Source organism: Tursiops truncatus, chromosome 15 (assembly GCF_011762595.2).
Source record: "Tursiops truncatus isolate mTurTru1 chromosome 15, mTurTru1.mat.Y, whole genome shotgun sequence".
Classification (NCBI taxonomy): Eukaryota; Metazoa; Chordata; class Mammalia; order Artiodactyla; family Delphinidae; genus Tursiops; species Tursiops truncatus.
The window spans coordinates 63,188,821-63,205,966 of record NC_047048.1 but is presented as its reverse complement, the minus strand read 5'-3'; the positions used below and the strand labels follow the sequence as shown (position 1 = coordinate 63,205,966).

General features: G+C 42.4%; 1 protein-coding gene across 6 annotated transcripts in view; it reads right to left on the bottom strand.

The window, feature by feature from the left end:
- PHF20 (PHD finger protein 20) overlaps nucleotides 1–17,146 on the bottom strand; it is a 133,523-nt gene that overhangs the window by 96,096 nt on the left and 20,281 nt on the right. For all 6 annotated transcript variants that reach the window (XM_019950835.3, XM_019950833.3, XM_073792939.1 and 3 more), the window contains one exon: nucleotides 16,816–16,931. In XM_019950835.3, the coding sequence (XP_019806394.1) occupies nucleotides 16,816–16,898 (83 nt within the window). In that variant the 5' untranslated portion in view covers nucleotides 16,899–16,931. The remainder of the gene's footprint in view (nucleotides 1–16,815; nucleotides 16,932–17,146) is intronic.

Sequence of the window (17,146 nt, the reverse complement as noted above, 5' to 3'; positions counted from 1 at the left end):
GTTCAGGCCCCAATCACTTCATGTGGGTATTTCTCACACAGGACTGACAGGGTATGCTTTTCAAAATTCCTAATGGTATTATGCATACATTAATTGCTCAAAAAATATTAACAAAAGGAATAAACAGCCCTGAAACTAGTCCCCCTACTCCAATCCAACTTACACACAGCTGCCATAAATATAAGCTATCTTGACTAAATATAAGCTATCTTGACAACAGACTAGCTAATTGTACGATCTCGTGAACTGAGTAGTACAATTGTAGGACATAAAAGAGGCTCCCCTAAGTCTATTCCTCCCTATAAAATGAGGAGAAGGATACGGATATCTCAACTGCATTCCTCTTGCCCTCTCATTCACTCAGCCTACCAGAGACTAGTAAGCCTCCCTAACTCACTCCTATTCAAAGCCCTTTCTTTAGTGGTTTACTATCTCTAGCTATAGTTTTCAAACAGGTCTTTGGAAATACGTGCAGAATTAATTTTTCACAGAACTAAATTTATTTAATTTATAGAACTTTCCTTTATACTAAGATCACATTCTTTCTAATTTTTTGGTGCTTAAATATACTTTTGAAATTAAAACAATGGTAATTGTTTTTAATCCTTACTAACATTATGCAGCCATTAAAAAGAATAAGGCAGCTCTCTATGTACTGATTTTTAAAGATCTCTAAGAAAGGTGTGTGGGGGGGAACAACTCAAGATGCGAAACGGTATTGAATGCACTACCATTCATTTGGGGGAGGGGAGAGAGCCAATACATTCGTACCTGTTTTTAAATGCGTGGGCTATCTCTGGAAGGATGATCAAGCAACCCGGTTTGCCTCTTGGGAGGGGAACTGGATAGTTAAGGAACTGGAGAGGAAGTATGAGACTTATTTTATTCAATATATATCCTTTTGTTTGTTTTGAATGTTGTACCATGAGCATGTATTAAATATAAAATATATAATTAGATATTTATTTTAAATATCCTTATTTGGCAAAATAAAAAGTTGGCACCTCAGTACAACCCCAAATTCTTTTGAATTTGCACTTGGTCAGTGCCTTCTAAAAGTCTGGTAAGTCTGGACCCACAGAAATAACTGCAAAATGCTAGGCCAGTAACTCCACTGCGCACACTCAGAGTATGAAGGACCTCTGGGCCCTTAGCTAGCCAAAAGCTACTCCCTTGTTCAAAAACTTCACAGGCACAGGCATCCCACTGTCTGCAGACTACACAAATCTCTCCAGGAGGATCAAGAATAACCAAGGGGTCAGTAAGTTTTCCTAAGAAGAAGGTTGTTCTCCCTACTTCTCTAAAGTGTGACAAGGATACAAGTCACTCATTGTGGATGGGGAAACCCAACTGCCATTTCACAGAAAAAGACAAGCAGTTGATCTTAGAGATCAACCCAGTAAGCCTTGGTGGCTCACAACTGCACAGCTGCCTTGGGGACAGCTCAGATTCATCAGCCAACAGAACGTTATTAAGTGACTTTGATCTAGCCAGTCAATTCCAGGTCTTGGAATAAATTATAAAATGTATGTGGTTCTGGCCCCTGCCCTTGAGAAGAACCAGACACCAACTAAGTTTTTGTTTGTTTGTTTGTTTGTTTTTCCAACTAAGTTTTAAAACTACTCTGTGGGGAAAAAAAAAAAAAACTACTCTGTGGATAGACATTCTCCCAAAGAGGAAATGCAGATGGGCAACAGGCACATGAAAAGATGCTCAGCATGGCTAATCATCAAGTAAATGCAAATCAAAATAACAATGAGCTATCACCTCACACCTGTCAGAATGGCTATCATCAAAAAGAACACAAATAACAAATGTTGGCGAGGATGTAGAGAAAAGAGAACCCTTGTACACTACTGATGGGAATGTAAATTGGTGCAGCCACTGTGGAAAACAGTATGGAGGTTTCTCAAAATACTAAAAATGGAACTACCACATGACCCAGCGATTCCACTACTGCGTATATATCCAAAAAAAAAACCACTAATTCAAAAAGATACATGTACCCCAATGTTCACAGCAGCATTATTTACAATTGCCAAGGTATGGAAGCAATCTAAGTGTTCATCAACAGAGGAATGGAGGGAGTTCCCTGGTGGTCCAGTGGTTAAGACTCAGCACTTTCAATGCCGTGCCCCAGGTTCAACCCCTGGTGTGGGAACTAAGATCCAACAAGCCGCACAGCACAGTCAAAAAAAAGAATAAATAAATAAAATATTTATTTTTAAAAAAACAGATGAGGGACTTCCCTGGTGGTACAGTGGGCAAGACTCCACGCTCCCAATGCAGGGGGCCCGGGTTCGATCCCTGGTCCGGGAACTAGACACCATATGCATGCTGCAACTAAGAGTTCACATGCCACACTAAGGAGTCCGCCTGCTGCAACTAAGACCTGGTGCAACCTAAATATATAAATAAATATTTTTTAAAAAATTAAAAAAAAAAACAGATGCATGGATAAAGAATATATGGTGTATATATATATATACAATGGACTACTACTCACCATAAAAAAGGAACGAGGGACTTCCCTGCTGGCGCAGTGGTTAAGAATCCACCTGCCAATGCAGGGGACATGAGTTCAAGCCCTGGTCTGGGAAGATCCCACATGCTGTGGAGCAGCTAAGCTTGTGCGCCACAACTACTGAGCACGCACTCTAGAGCCCGCGTGCCACTAATACTGAGCCTGTGTGCCACAACTACTGAAGCCCGGATGCCTAGAGCCCGTGCTATGCAACAAGACACCACAACGAGAAGCCCGTGCACCGCAACGAAGAGTGGTCCCTGCTCACCGCAACTAGAGAAAGCCTGCATGCAGCAATGAAGACCCAATGCAGCCAAAAATAAATAAATAAATATATTAAAGAAAAGAAAAAAGGAATGAAATTTTGCCATCTGCAGCAACGTGGATGGACTTGGAGGGCATTATGCTAAGTGAAATAAGTCAGACAGAGACAAAAATATTGCATGATATCACTTACATGTGGAATCTAAAAAATACAACAAAGTAGTGAATATAATAAAAAAGAAGCAGACTCACAAATACAGAGAACAAACTAGTGGTATGGGTAGGGGGAGGGGAAATATAGGGATGGGAGAGTGGGAGGCACAAACTACTGGGTGTAAGATAGGCTCAAGGATGTACTGTACAACACAGTGAATATAGCCAATATTCTGTAATAACTATAAATGGAAAGTAACCTTTAAAAACTGTATAAAAAATTTTTATTAAAAAAAAAACTACTAGAACCAACAAGGACCTACTGCATAGCACAGGGAACTCTACTCAATATTCTGTGATAACCTGTATGAGAAAAGAATCCAAAAAAGAATGAATATATGATATGAAAATCTGAATCACTTTGCTGTACACCTGAAACCAACACAACATTGTAAATCAACTATACTCCAATAAAATTAAGAAAAAAAACAAAACTACATTAAAAACAAATACATGGTGGAACCACATGAAACAGCTTATAATCAACTGCTCTTTACTGACAAAAATAGTAATTTTGAGCTTCCCTGGTGGCGCAGTGGTTGAGAGTCCGCCTGCCAATGCAGGGGACACGGGTTCGTGCCCTGGTCCGGGAAAATCCCACGTGCCACGGAGCGGCTGGGCCCGTGAGCCATGGCCGCTGAGCCTGCACATCCGGAGCCTGTGCTCTGCAACGGGAGAGGCCACAACAGTGAGAGGCCCGTGTACCGCAAAAAAAAAAAAAAAAAAAAAAAAAAAGGTAATTTTATCTGGTTCAACCCAAATACTGGAACAACCATAAAGGAAGCTGGAGAAGATGCAGCAAGGTTAACAAAAGAGGAGATGTGGGGCTTCCCTGGTGGCACAGTGGTTGAGAGTCCGCCTGCCGATGCAGGGGACACGGGTTCGTGCCCCGGACCAGGAAGATCCCACATGACGCGCAACGGCTGGGCCCGTGAGCCATGGCCGCTGAGCCTGCGCGTCCGGAGCCTGTGCTCCGCAACGGGAGAGGCCACAACAGTGAGAGGCCTGCGTACCGCAAAAAAAAAAAAAAAAAAAGAGATGTGAATGGAATCTGTATAGATGTATAGACAGAAAAGGGGAGACAAAATTTCCAGCTTCAACATGTAACTAACAGCTACTGATGAGACTCTAGTTTCCAAACTAACATTGCAGCTGGGAGTCACATTTCTAATGGAAATACTAGCCAGAAAGGAGCAGACATTAAAAACCAAACTGAAATAAAACTTAGCTCTGGGGAGGAGAGAGGGATTGGGAATAGCAAAGAGACTTTTGCTTGTGGTTGTAATTTTTACAAGGATTTAGTCACAAAATACCTGTATAAGCAAAAAAAAATACTTTTAATTAAAAGTTTTGAAAAATATTTAATGGGCTGATATCAACCAGTAGCTTCATGGTTCTTAGATTTATATGATGCTTGGCACATCCACAAAACAGAATATTATGCAGCTGTAAAAAAAAATGAGAACAAACTATGAATTGACAAAGATTTCCAAATTTTAAAAAGTCAAGCTACAAAATCATGCATATCTTATACTTTCTGTGTTACAAAAGAGGAAAATAAGAATATACAGTATATTTGCTTTTGCTTAAATATTAAATAAAGAAACAATGGGGCTTCCCTGGTGGCACAGTGTTGAGAGTCCGCCTGCCGATGCAGGGGACATGGGTTCGTGCCCCGGTCCGGGAAGATCCCACATGCCGCGGAGCGGCTGGGCCCGTGAGCCATGGCCGCTGAGCCTGCGCGTCCGGAGCCTGTGCTCTGCAATGGGAGAGGCCACAACAGTGAGAGGCCCGCGTACCGCAAAAAAAAAAAAAAAAACAGAAACAAGAAACAATGGTAGGAGGACTTCCCTGGTGACACAGTGGTTAAGAATCCACCTGCCAATGCAGGGAACATGGATTCAAGCCCTGGTCCGGAAAGATCCCACATGCCGCGGAGCAACTAAGACCGTGTGCCACAACTACTAAGCCTGTGCTCTAGAGCCCGTGCTCCACAACAAGAGAAGCCACCACGGGCTTCCCTGGTGGCACAGTGGTTGAGAATCTGCCTGCCAATGCAGGGGACACGGGTTCGAGCCCTGGTCTGGGAGGATCCCACATGCCGCGGAGCAACTAGCCCCGTGAGCCACAATTACTGAGCCTGTGCGTCTGGAGCCTGTGCTCCGCAGCAAGAGAGGCCGCGATAGTGAGAGGCCCGCGCACCGCAATGAGGAGTGGCCCCCACTTGCCGCAACTATAGAAAGCCCTCGCACAGAAACGAAGACCCAACACAGCCATAAATAAATAAATAAATTAATTAATTAAATAAATAAAAAAAAGAGAAGCCACCACAATGAGAAGCCTGTGCACCACAACAAAGAGTAGCCCCCGCCCGCTGCAACTAGAGAAAGCCCGGGCACACCAACGAAGACCCAATGCAACCAAAAATAAATAAAGAAAATAAATTTAATTCAAAAAAGAAAAAGAAAACTAAAAAACTTGCAAAAAAAAAATTAAAATAAATAAATAAAATTTAACCTGGGGGAGTTCCCTGGTGGTCTAGTGGTTAGGATTTGGTGCTTTCACTGCCATGTCCTGGGTTCAATCCCTGGTTGGGAAACTAAGATCCCGTAAGACATGCGGCACAGCCAAAAAATAAATAAATAAAATAAAATTCAACTTGGAAAGGTCGGATAACCTAAACTTCATAGTAAATTAGGTTACTATGGTGACCTTATCTTAAGCAAGTGGTATAACTGGTCACTAAACCAAGAAGCCACAGAAGGGCAGTGTAGCCAATCAAATGTAAAGACACAAGGAGAATGACAAAAATTACAGAAAGAGAAATTCATCAATTCCCCTGACATTTTCTGAGTACCCACTCTAGGCCAGGAAGTGTACCAGCGTTTGGAAATACACAGCAAAATCTATAAAGTCATGTGATCACAACAGCTGACAGAGGCAGGAAGACAATGTTACAAGGCACACAGGGCCTTTCATTTCCTCAGACATATACTACCTTCCCATACCGGGTCTGTTCACTTCACCTGAATCACTTTCCCCTGCCCACTCTTCCCAGGAAACAGCCTTACCCTCCTGCAGCCTCAGAATCCCTGACTATCTCAAGTAGCCCCCTTCTCCTTCCAATCTGTGTCAGTTTCCTGCTTGCTTCCTTCATAAATAACATTCGACCCAATCTGTAATTACTTCATTTGTTCCTCTGTTTACTTGTTTATGTTTACATGGCCTGCTTCCCCAGGATATTATAGACACCCCTAAAGACATCTATCTCTTACTGCAGTATCCTCAGGAGGAATAAATGTATAACTATACACACAAATAATTGTAATAAAGCATCACAGGTGCAACTACAGACGATTACTTAAGGTAGAATAGGGTACCAAGGAGCAAAAGGCTAGTTCTAAGGTAGAGGGGGAGAGGAAGGAGGCTGAGGAAGGAGGGCCAAGTCAACTAGTGAGAAGCAGACACTTGACTCAATCCTGAAAGATGAACAGGCATTTTCCAGGTGATGAAGGAGGCAATGAGACTGAAGAGTGTTTCCGGGAGAGGGTGTAATGTAAGTAAATCAGCATAGGTACGGAGGAAGAGAAGCACAAAGGAAGTACAGGAAGTACAGGAAACTGAAGGTGAGAAAAGAAACAGCAACTCTGTGTAGAGAACTATGCAGGAACCTTATGGATTCCACAGACCACTGGGTGTTAGTGAACACAGAGCTGGTGGTCCACAAGGTCTCCTTAAGGAATGTTTTATTGTGCTTTTTCATAATCTAAACCATCTTTATTAGATCTTCCCAGCTGAGATGCCACAAGTGGATTACAGGTGAGCAACAACATGAAAAAGGTTGAGATGCACCGATCAAGATGACCACCATATAATCAAGTACTACTAAAGAATTTCAGTGTGTGTTTGCTATTAACCTGGCATTATATGATCACTCTCAAAAGGTAGCTGTAGTGGTTTTAAAAGACATCTGCAAATTTGACACTCCTTCCCTCCAAAAGTGGAGACTAATTATCCTCCCCTTGAATGTGGCCTCATTCCTAACAAATAGAATGTGGCAGAAGTGATGGTGGAGGACTTCAAGTCTGGGTCATAAAAAGTGCTGCAATTCTACACTTCTGGGCAAACACCCAAAAGAATCGAAAGCAGGGACTCAAACAGTTATCTGTATATCAATGTTCATAGCAGCATTATCCATAACAGCCAAAAAGTGGAAGCAATCCAAGTGTCCATCGACAGATGAATGGATAAACAAAATGGGATATGTTCACACAGTGGAATATTATTCAGCCTTAAAAAATATAAAATTCTTATATATACCCTACAACATAGATGAACCTTGAAAACATTATACTAATGAAATAATCACAAAAGGACAAATACTGCATGATTTAGAGTAGTCAAATTCATAGAAACAAAAAGTAGGATGGTGGTTGCTAGGGGCTGGTGGGGGAAGAGAATGAGGAGTTACTGTTTAATATGTACAGAGTTTCCATTTGGGAAGATGAAAAAGTTCTGACAACATAGGGAATATAGCCAATATTTTATAATAACTACAAATGGACCATAACCTTTAAAAATTGTGAATCACTATATTGTATACCTTTAACTTATATAATACTGTACATCACCTACACTATAAATACATACATACATACCTAGTTCTGGAGATGGGTGATGGTGATGGTTATACAACAATATGAATGCACTTAATGTCACTGAACTATGCACTTAAAATGGTTAAAATGGTAAACCTTATGTTATGTATATTTTAACACACATACACACACACAAAGCACTGCTGCTTCTTGGGTTCCCCATTCTGGGGGAAGCCAGGTGTGGTGTCACGAGAACGTTTTAGATGCCCTATGGAGAGGTCCACGTGCAACCAGAAGTCTCCCACCAGCAACTAGCACCAGCTTAAGACAAACATAAGACTTCGACTTAGAACCCTCCATTAGGCTGCTCCTGAATTCCTGATCCACACACTGAAAGGATAATATTTGGTGTTGTTTTAGGCCACTAGATTTTGAGAAAATTTGTTACACAGCAATAAATAACTAACATAGTAGCATTTTGCCCCAATGCTACTAAAAGTGGGATCCACAGATAGTACATAGGTTGGAGGCAACAGTCCCTATGTTTTTTTGAGTTTGAGACACACTACTCTAAACTAACAGATAAGCCAGCCTCCCCCAGGGCTCCACCAAGGAAAGGAGAGGGCTGTGGGACAGTGAAACCCACACCAAATAAAAGGGAATAACTCCACCTGCATGTCCAGAAAGGCAAAGAATAGTCCAGGTCTGACACAGAAATACAACATTGGCTTGTCCACAATATATGACCTCAAGTCCCAGGAAGGCTTGCTGCTCAGAGTCTTGGCTGCTTCTGTGCAAAATTAAGCTGCCCAACACCGCACACTCTGCACATGCTTAAATTAGAACAGCTAGACAGTGCTGGCAGAAATCTGTTTGGTCCCCCCACATACACACCAAAAATATAAACTGAAGAAATGTTACAGGGGGAAAAAGAGGAACAGAAAGGATAACAATTTCCCTCTGATTTCCTACTCCAACCGGTCAGCATTCACTCACATGGCTACTAATAACCAATGTGTGTAGTTTACTCTAGGGGTTATAAACTGCCTTTACATAAGATATCTCACAGGATCTTTACCACCATCCCATGAGGGCTTAAGGAACTGTTATTATCACTGCACCCATTTTACATTTCTGGAAATGGAGGCTCAAAGAGAGTGACTAGGAAGAGACATAACCAAGATCAGTATCCAAATCTTCTCACTAAACCCAGTGAAGAAACTTCTGCTCTCAATCTGACTTCACATGCAAACATGCTTGTAGTAACATAGGTCCACAGAGGTATCTTTTGTGTTAGCTACCTAATGGTCTACCTGGTGGTAGCCCATAATTTGCCTAAACTTTCCCCCAAGGGTTGGGCATTCAGGCTGCTTCCAGATTCTTCCCTATATAAAGAGCCTTTCTGCAAACATACAGCAATCATTTACTTCAAGAATCAGAGTGTACCTCTCTATTCCTGGCTCAGGGCACACACCAGAAGCAAACGACTTCTATGCACAAAAGTAACATTCTAAGCCATCTCCAGCCTTTGTGGAGAGGGGATGGAGATGGAAATTGTATTTAGTGTAAAACAAAGGGCTGACTATTAAGCTGCAGAAAAACTGTGCTGTTTTGGATGCCTTAACTCTTTTCCTACCCCTTCACCACTTCTATTAATCAACATCGGGCACTTCTAACTCAGGAAATGTCTTGAATTCATCTCTCCTCTCTAAGCTGATCATTTCTCACAGTTGAATAGTCAGTACATCCAGGTTAACTCCTATACCCCTCTACCAGTACTGGCAAAGGACCAGATACAGAGACACTCAATAAATGTTTGGTGACTGAATGAACACCACCACTTTTCTGTTCCTACAAGGGATCTGACCATGTCTCTCTCCTGCTTAAAATCTTCCTTTTTAGCCCAGTCTCCCACCACTCCTGATCTGTCCCCTCTCCAGACTCTGAGAACACAACATATTCTTTGAACTCTTTTTGCTCACGCTGTCCCTTCTGCCTGCTCTCACGCTTCAGTCTCATCCTGGAAATCTTATCCTTTAATCTCACTTCCTTGCATATACCCTCAACTCCCTGGCCCCTCTTGCCCTCCATCATACCTGCCTGGACAAACCCCAACTGTAGGCAAATCAGAATCTCCACATTCTCCACTCCCGCACCCAGGCAGCTGATTATGCTGGAGAATACACACACGGTGATGGGTCTCACTTTATTTTCCTTTTTCTTTTTTTTTTTCTTGGCATCCCCGTGCGGCATGTGGGATCTTAGTTCCCCAACCAGGGATGGAACCCAAGCCCCCTGCATTGGAAGCACAGAGCCTTAACCGCTGGACCACCAGAGAAGTCCCTGATGGGTCTCACTTTAAATGCATGGCCACAAATAGTGGTTCCCCTGGGGGTGAGGGGGGCTGTGTGACTGGGTATGAGAAAAACAGTCTTCTGAGGTGCCCAGAATGCCTATTTCTTAATCTGGGTGATTACACAGCTATATCCATGTATAAAAGTTCATCGAGCTACACACATAGAATATGTGTACTCTAAAATAAATTATAGCTCTACAAAAGTTCTTTAAAAATAAACATTTTGGGGACTTCCCTGGTGACCCAGTGGGTAAGACCCCAGGCTCCCAATGCGGGGGGCCTGGGTTCGATCCCTGGTCAGGGAACTAGATTCCACATGCATGCCGAAACTAAGATCTCACGTGACACAACTAACACCCGGCACAGCCTAAAGAAAGAAATATTTCAAAAAATAAACATTTTTAAGGAGTAGTATCTTTTCTCTCTTCTTAATTCAATGTCTTACAACTGTAAACTGCCATAAAAATCATTATCAAAAAAGTTTTTTAAAATTCCAGGGCCTACCACTGGCTGCTGAGTGGAAAAGAGCCTGAGGAGGAGGAGTCCAGAAGGACGCAGGAGACCAGTTAGGCAGCCACTGCTGCGGTTCACAAGATCCACAGTGGGAGCCTGGACCACAGTAGGAGGGTGAAGGTGGCAGCCAGTGTCGGAGTCAGGATAGATTCTGCAGGTGGATCTGACAGGATGAGCTGATGTCCTAGGTGATGGAGTGGAAGAGAGGAGCCAAGGAGGCTCCAAGGGGCCTCTAAAGGTTTTGCCTGTTGGGTTCTGTAGAACTTGTCTGTTTTTATCTTTTACTCAAAATCATCATCATCCAGAACCTAGAAGCAGTGACCCCTCAGTAGCAAGGGACATACCTAGAGCCCAGATCTCAGCATCTAATACCATTTTCCAATAAAAGAAACCAAGGCTCTTTGGAGAAACAGCTGATTCTCAGACTAGGGCAGGAAATATACACAAGATGAGCCTGGGATATTTTGTAGTGCCAGAAATAAGGAAGTGTTAAACACAAAATTATGATGGGAGTACATCAAAAGGACAAAAGAGCCAAATGAAAGAGCTCCCAATATAAAAACAGGAGCAACAAAATAAATAAAGTAGTACTGGATTATACCCAAAGTCTAAAATAAATGTCTGAGTCCATACTGATATAAATAAAATCATCAAAAACAAGGAAAATCTAAAAACTAATACAGGACTTCCCTGGTGGCACATGGTTAAGAATCTGCCTACCAATGCAGGGGACACGGGTTCGAGCCCTGGTCTGGGAAGATCCCACATGCCACGGGGCAACTAAGCCCGTGTGCCACAACTACTGAGCCTGCGCTCTAGAGCCTGCGAGCCACAGCTACTGAGCCCGCGTGCCACAATTACTGAAGCCCACGTGCCTAGAGCCCGTGCTCCGCAACAAGAGAAGCCACTGCAATGAGAAGCCCGCGCACTGCAACGAAGAGTAGCCCCCACTCGCTGCAACTAGAGAAGAGCGCGCGTGCAGCAACAAAGACCCAATGCAGCCAGAAAGGAAGGAAGGAAGGAAGGAAGGAAGGGAGGGAGGGAAGGGAGGGAGGGGGACGAGAGAGAGAGAGAAGAGAAGAGAAGAGAAGAGAAGAGAAGAGAGAAGGAAGGAAGGAAGGAAGAAAGAAAAAAGAAAGAAAGAAAAAGAAAAATACTGGGTGTACACACAGATGGGAACTCTCTGTATTTTCTTTGGAATTTTTCTGTAAATCTAAAACTATTCTAAGGTAAAAAGCTTACTGAAGCTTATCAGAAAAACTTCATGACCACCAACTTCCAATGGACCTTAGTAGCACTTGAGGGCACCAGCAATCCTACCACATTTCTCACATCCTATCCCTCTTCACTCTCCTAAATGGTATTGCATACCTTATCTTCTTTCCTCAAACCCAAGACCAAGATCTCAGCTGAAGATTTTACTTATTTCACTTAAAAAGTAAAAACAATCAAAAAAGAATTCCCACTGCTGGTGGGAATGTAAAATGGTACAGCTGCTGCGGAAAACAGTTTGCACCTCATAAGCTTAAACAGGCAAATTACCATATGACCCATCAATTTCACTCTTAGGTAGATATCCAAGGTAGATATCCAAGAGATATGAAAACAGAGGTCCACACTCAAACTCATACACAAATGCTCATAACAGCATTATTCACAATAGCCAAAAAGTGAAAATGATACAAATATTTATCAACTGATGAATGGATAAACAAAATATGGTATATCCATATATGGAATATTATTCATCCATGAGAAAGAATGTTGATATATGCTATAACACAAATGAATGTTGAAAATACCATGTTAAGTGAAAGAAGCCAGTCACAAAGGAACATGTATTATTTGATTTGGTTTCTATGAAACGCCCACAATAGGCAAATCTACAGAGACAGAAAGTGTATTAGTGGTTGCCTAGGGCTGGAGAGAACTAAGGGAAGTGACTGCTAATAGATATGAGGTTTCTTTTTGGGGTGATGAAAATGTTCTGGAATCAGAGAGTGGTGATGGTTGTACAACTTTGTGAATATACTAAAAACCACTGATTTGTATGCTTTAAAGGAGTGAATGGTATGTAAATTATATCTCAATTTTAAAAATAAAAACTAAAAAAGAGGGAAACAAAAGAATCCCTAAGGGCTGGCAAAGATACAGAGCAACTGGGACTCTCATATTTTGCTGGCGGAAATGCAAAATGGAACAGCCACACTGGAAAACAGTTCAGCAGTTTCTCATCAAGTCAAACACACACTTAACATATGACCCAGTAATCACACCTTGATATTTATCCAAGAGAAATGAAAACTTACGTTCTCACAAAACCTGTATTCATGTTCATTCATATTCACCAAAAACTGGAAACAATTCATCTCTTCAAACAGGTAAATAGATAAACTATACATCCATACGATTTAATTCTACTCAGCAATAAAAGGAACTACTGATTCATACAAAAATATGGATGAATCTCAAATGCACTGTAAGTGAAAGAAGCCAAACTTAAAAGGCTACATATTGCATGACTCCATTTATATGACATTCTGGAAAAGGCAAAACTATATGGACAGAGGACGGATCAGTAGGTGACAAGGGCTGGAGGCTGCAGGAGAGGTTGACTACAAATGAACACAAGTCAATTTTGTGGGGTGATAAAAATGCTACATTTTGATTATGGTGGTGCATGCATGAATGACTGTATGAGTCTGGCAAACTTCATGGAATTGTACGCTGAAAAGAGTGAATTTTACTGTTTGTAAATTATACCTCAATTTAAAAATACAAAAAAACACATGCTCCCATCACCAACTCTATAAGTAAACCTTCATCTCTACCTATATACCCAGTTTCCCTCTTCCCCTTACAATAAATGAACTATCTGCTCCTATCAATGGCCAATTCCTCCCACTTTGCATCACACCACAGTTCCTTCTCTCCTGTTTTCCTTGAACGCATGCCAATCAGTTTTTGTCCCCACTGCTCCATTAAAACAATTCTTGTCAAGGTCATCCACAACCTTGATGTAACCAAGTCAACAGTCACTCAATCCTCATTTTATGTGAACTACCAGCATCACAAGATTGAAGTGATTACTCCCTGCTTCTTTTTTTTTGCGGTACGCGGGCCTCTCACTGTTGTGGCCTCTCCCGTCGCGGAGCACAGGCTCCGGATGCGCAGGCTCAGCTGCCATGGCTCACAGACCCAGCTGCTCCGTGGCATGTGGAATCTTCCCGGACCAGGGCACGAACCCGTGTCCCCTGCATCGGCAGGCGGACTCTCAACCACTGCACCACCAGGGAAGCCCTACTCCCTGCTTCTTGAAACACCTTTTCCACTTGTCCTCTAGAGCAGGGGTTATGTCCCCCCCCCACCCCTCCCCCGCCCCGTTACCGTCCGCAGCCTGTTAGGGACCGGGCTGCACAGCAGGAGGTGAGTGGCAGACTGGCGAGTGAAGCTTTATCTGCCGCTCCCCATTGTTCCCATTACCACCTGAACCATCGCTCCCTCCCCCACCCGGGTCTGTGGAAAAATTGTCTGCCACGACACCGGTCCCTGGTGCCAAAAAGGTTGGGGACCGCTGCTCTAGACACCTCCATGGATTTCCTCCTGCCTCAACAGTCACTCCTTCCCAGTTTCTTTTGCTGGTTCCTCTTCATCTGCTAACATCTAGACACTGGAAGGCACCAGGACTCAATCCTCCTTTTTATCTATATTGACTCCCTAAATCAGCACTGTCCAATGGAACCTTCTCAGTGGAAATTTTCTATGTCTCCATTCTCCAATACAGTAGCCACTAGCCACTGAGCGCTGGAAATGTGCCTAGGGTGACTAAGGAACTGAATTAATTTTATGTAAATAGCTACTTGTGGCTAGTGGCTACTTTTTTGGACAGTGCAGCCCTAGAAAGCTCACCCAGTCTCATGGCCTTAAATCCCATATACTTACAAAAGAAACATCTGGTAAAGAACTGTTATCCAAAGTATACGAAGAACTCTTAAAACTCAACAATAAGAATACAACCAACAAAAAAAGAAAAGCAACAACCAACCAATTAAAAGATGGACAAAAGACCTTAACAGACACCTCACCAAAGAAATATACAGATGGCAAATAAGTACATGAAAATATATTCGACATATTTCAATAGAGAATCGCAAATTCAAATAACAATATACCTATTTTAATGGCCAAAACCCAACACACCGACAACACCAAATACTGTCAAGGATGTGGAACAACATGTACTCTCATTCCTAGGTGGTAGAAATGCCAAATAGTACAGCCACTTTGAAAGACAATTTGGTAGTTTCTTGCAGAATTAAACATACTCGTACCATATGATCCAGTAATCACACTCTTTAGTATTTACCCAAATGAGTTGAAAAGTTATGTCCACATAGAAACTTGCACACAGGACCTCCCTGGTGGTTCAGTGGTTAAGAATCCACCTGCCAATGCAGGGGACACAGGTTTGAGCCCTGGTCCAGGAAGATCCCACATGCTGCGGAGCAACTAAGCCCATGCACCACAACTAATAAGCCTGCACTCTAGAGCCCACGGCCACAACTACTGAGCCCACACGCCTAGAGCCCATGCTCCACAACAAGAGAAGCCACTGCAATGAGAAGCCCACACACCGCAATGAAGAGTAGCCTCTCCGCAACTAGAGAAAGCCCACATGCAGCAATGAAGACCCAACGCAGCCAAAAATAAATAAATAAATAAATAAGAAATTAGGATGAATATGTCATATCAATATGGGTAAATCACAAAAACATGAAATACAGGAGAGAAACAAACAATGAGACCACTTATAGGAATTTTTTTAAAATACCCAAAGTGATGCTAACTAGTATTATTTATGGATACATACAGTAAAAATGTAAAACATGGACAGAACTAACTACCGGACGCTCGTTGCCTCTAAGGAATGCAGGAGGGGAATTTGAATTGGGAAGGGTATAAAAGGTACTTCCATTATACCAGAAACGTTTTATGTCCTTTATTTTTTTAAATATAAGTAAAATAGAAGTGTTAATATTCAGTAATTCCAAGTGATAAGTACACAGATTATTTTATAGTTAGCTGTACTTTTAAACTTTTTCTATATTTTATTTTTTCCCCCAAATTTAAAAGCAATTCTTTCTCTTGATTAAGCTGCCTTAAAAAAATATTGAGGGGCTTCCCTGGTGGCGCAGTGGTTGAGAGTCCGCCTGCCGATGCAGGGGACACGGGTTCGTGCCCCGGTCTGGGAAGATCCCACATGCCGCGGAGCGGCTGGGCCCGTGAGCCATGGCCGCTGAGCCTGCGCGTCCGGAGCCTGTGCTCCCTAACGGGAGAGGCCACAGCAGTGAGAGGCCCGCATACAGCAAAAAAAAAAAAAAAAATACTGAGGGACCAAAAAAGGGAAATAATTACAGAAATACAAACAGCCTAAAAACAACTAGGTGTTCAAAGTGTCTCTAATTTTTATATCAAATCTCTCAGCCCCAAAAGGCAGCAGAGACACTTTCTACCCCAGGCATTTCCCCTGCTTCCCTTCCCATCTTCTCTTTCTACACCCCAGGAGCTGGTCAGCCTATTTTGAGATAGCCCTCAAGAGCACTATACTCTTCCTTATGAAAATTCACAGAAAGGTTTGAGTTCTGAAACTCCCACTTTCACCTTAAGCATTAACAAATGACTAAATTCTAGGATATCCTCAACAACAACCATCATTTTACAGTTTATAAGGCCTTTTCCAACATATCCTATTATTTGATTCTCAGAAAAAAGTCTGTGAGGTCAATATTACTAGTACCCACATTTATAGAGGAAGCTGATGCTCAAAGTGGTTAATTACCAGCCAGAGGTCACAAGTCAATGACAAATTCGGGACTACAACCTCTCAGCCTCTGAATCTAGTAATCCCTAAAATGTGATGACTGAGTTTCAACTGTACAACAACACATCCAGAAAACAGGACTTGTTCACAACACACAAGCTGTTCCAATCTAACCCCTTTTCTTCATTCTTCCATCCCTGATCTTTCAGACAGGCAGCCAAGAGCAAGAGAGCTGCCACTATTAATCTTCCCTTCCCTGCAGCCACTCCTGCTTCTTCTTCCCATAACTCCTTCAGATGAACAGGCAGAGAAGGGAAACAAATATAACAGGATGGTCCCCTTGACACAGGGATCCCAGCAGCAAAGACAAAGGACATTCCACAGCTCTAGACTTAAGTTTCCTTCCACCTTCCAAGAGTCAAGGAGCAGGAAAACACTACAGAAAAGCCCAGGCTACCCCTCTTTATCAGTGCTGGCAAAAGTCCTTTACTGAAGGGATTTAATTAACAGAAAAATGTAAAAGTACCAGTTTTTTAATCGGTCCCGGGCTTCCAACTGGGCTCCCACTTCAAAGCTGATTCCTCGTCTGTTAGGTGGATGCTTTGTCATTTTCAGTCATCAACGGGGGCTGCCTTTATTCTCCTGAAAAAGCCAATTAAAATTTATGAAACTTAGGCAAAGTCTGCCCAGAGTGGAGTAACACTCACTACACAGAAAAGACAAACAGGCATTATTCAAAACACAAAGCTCCAGGAAACCCTGTCAGTGCCCTCCTTTACTCCTGCCCTCATCCTAACACAGGTGTGTCCTCCACTGTTCCTCCTTCTCTATTATGCAGCATCCTGTAGTCTCTGGAA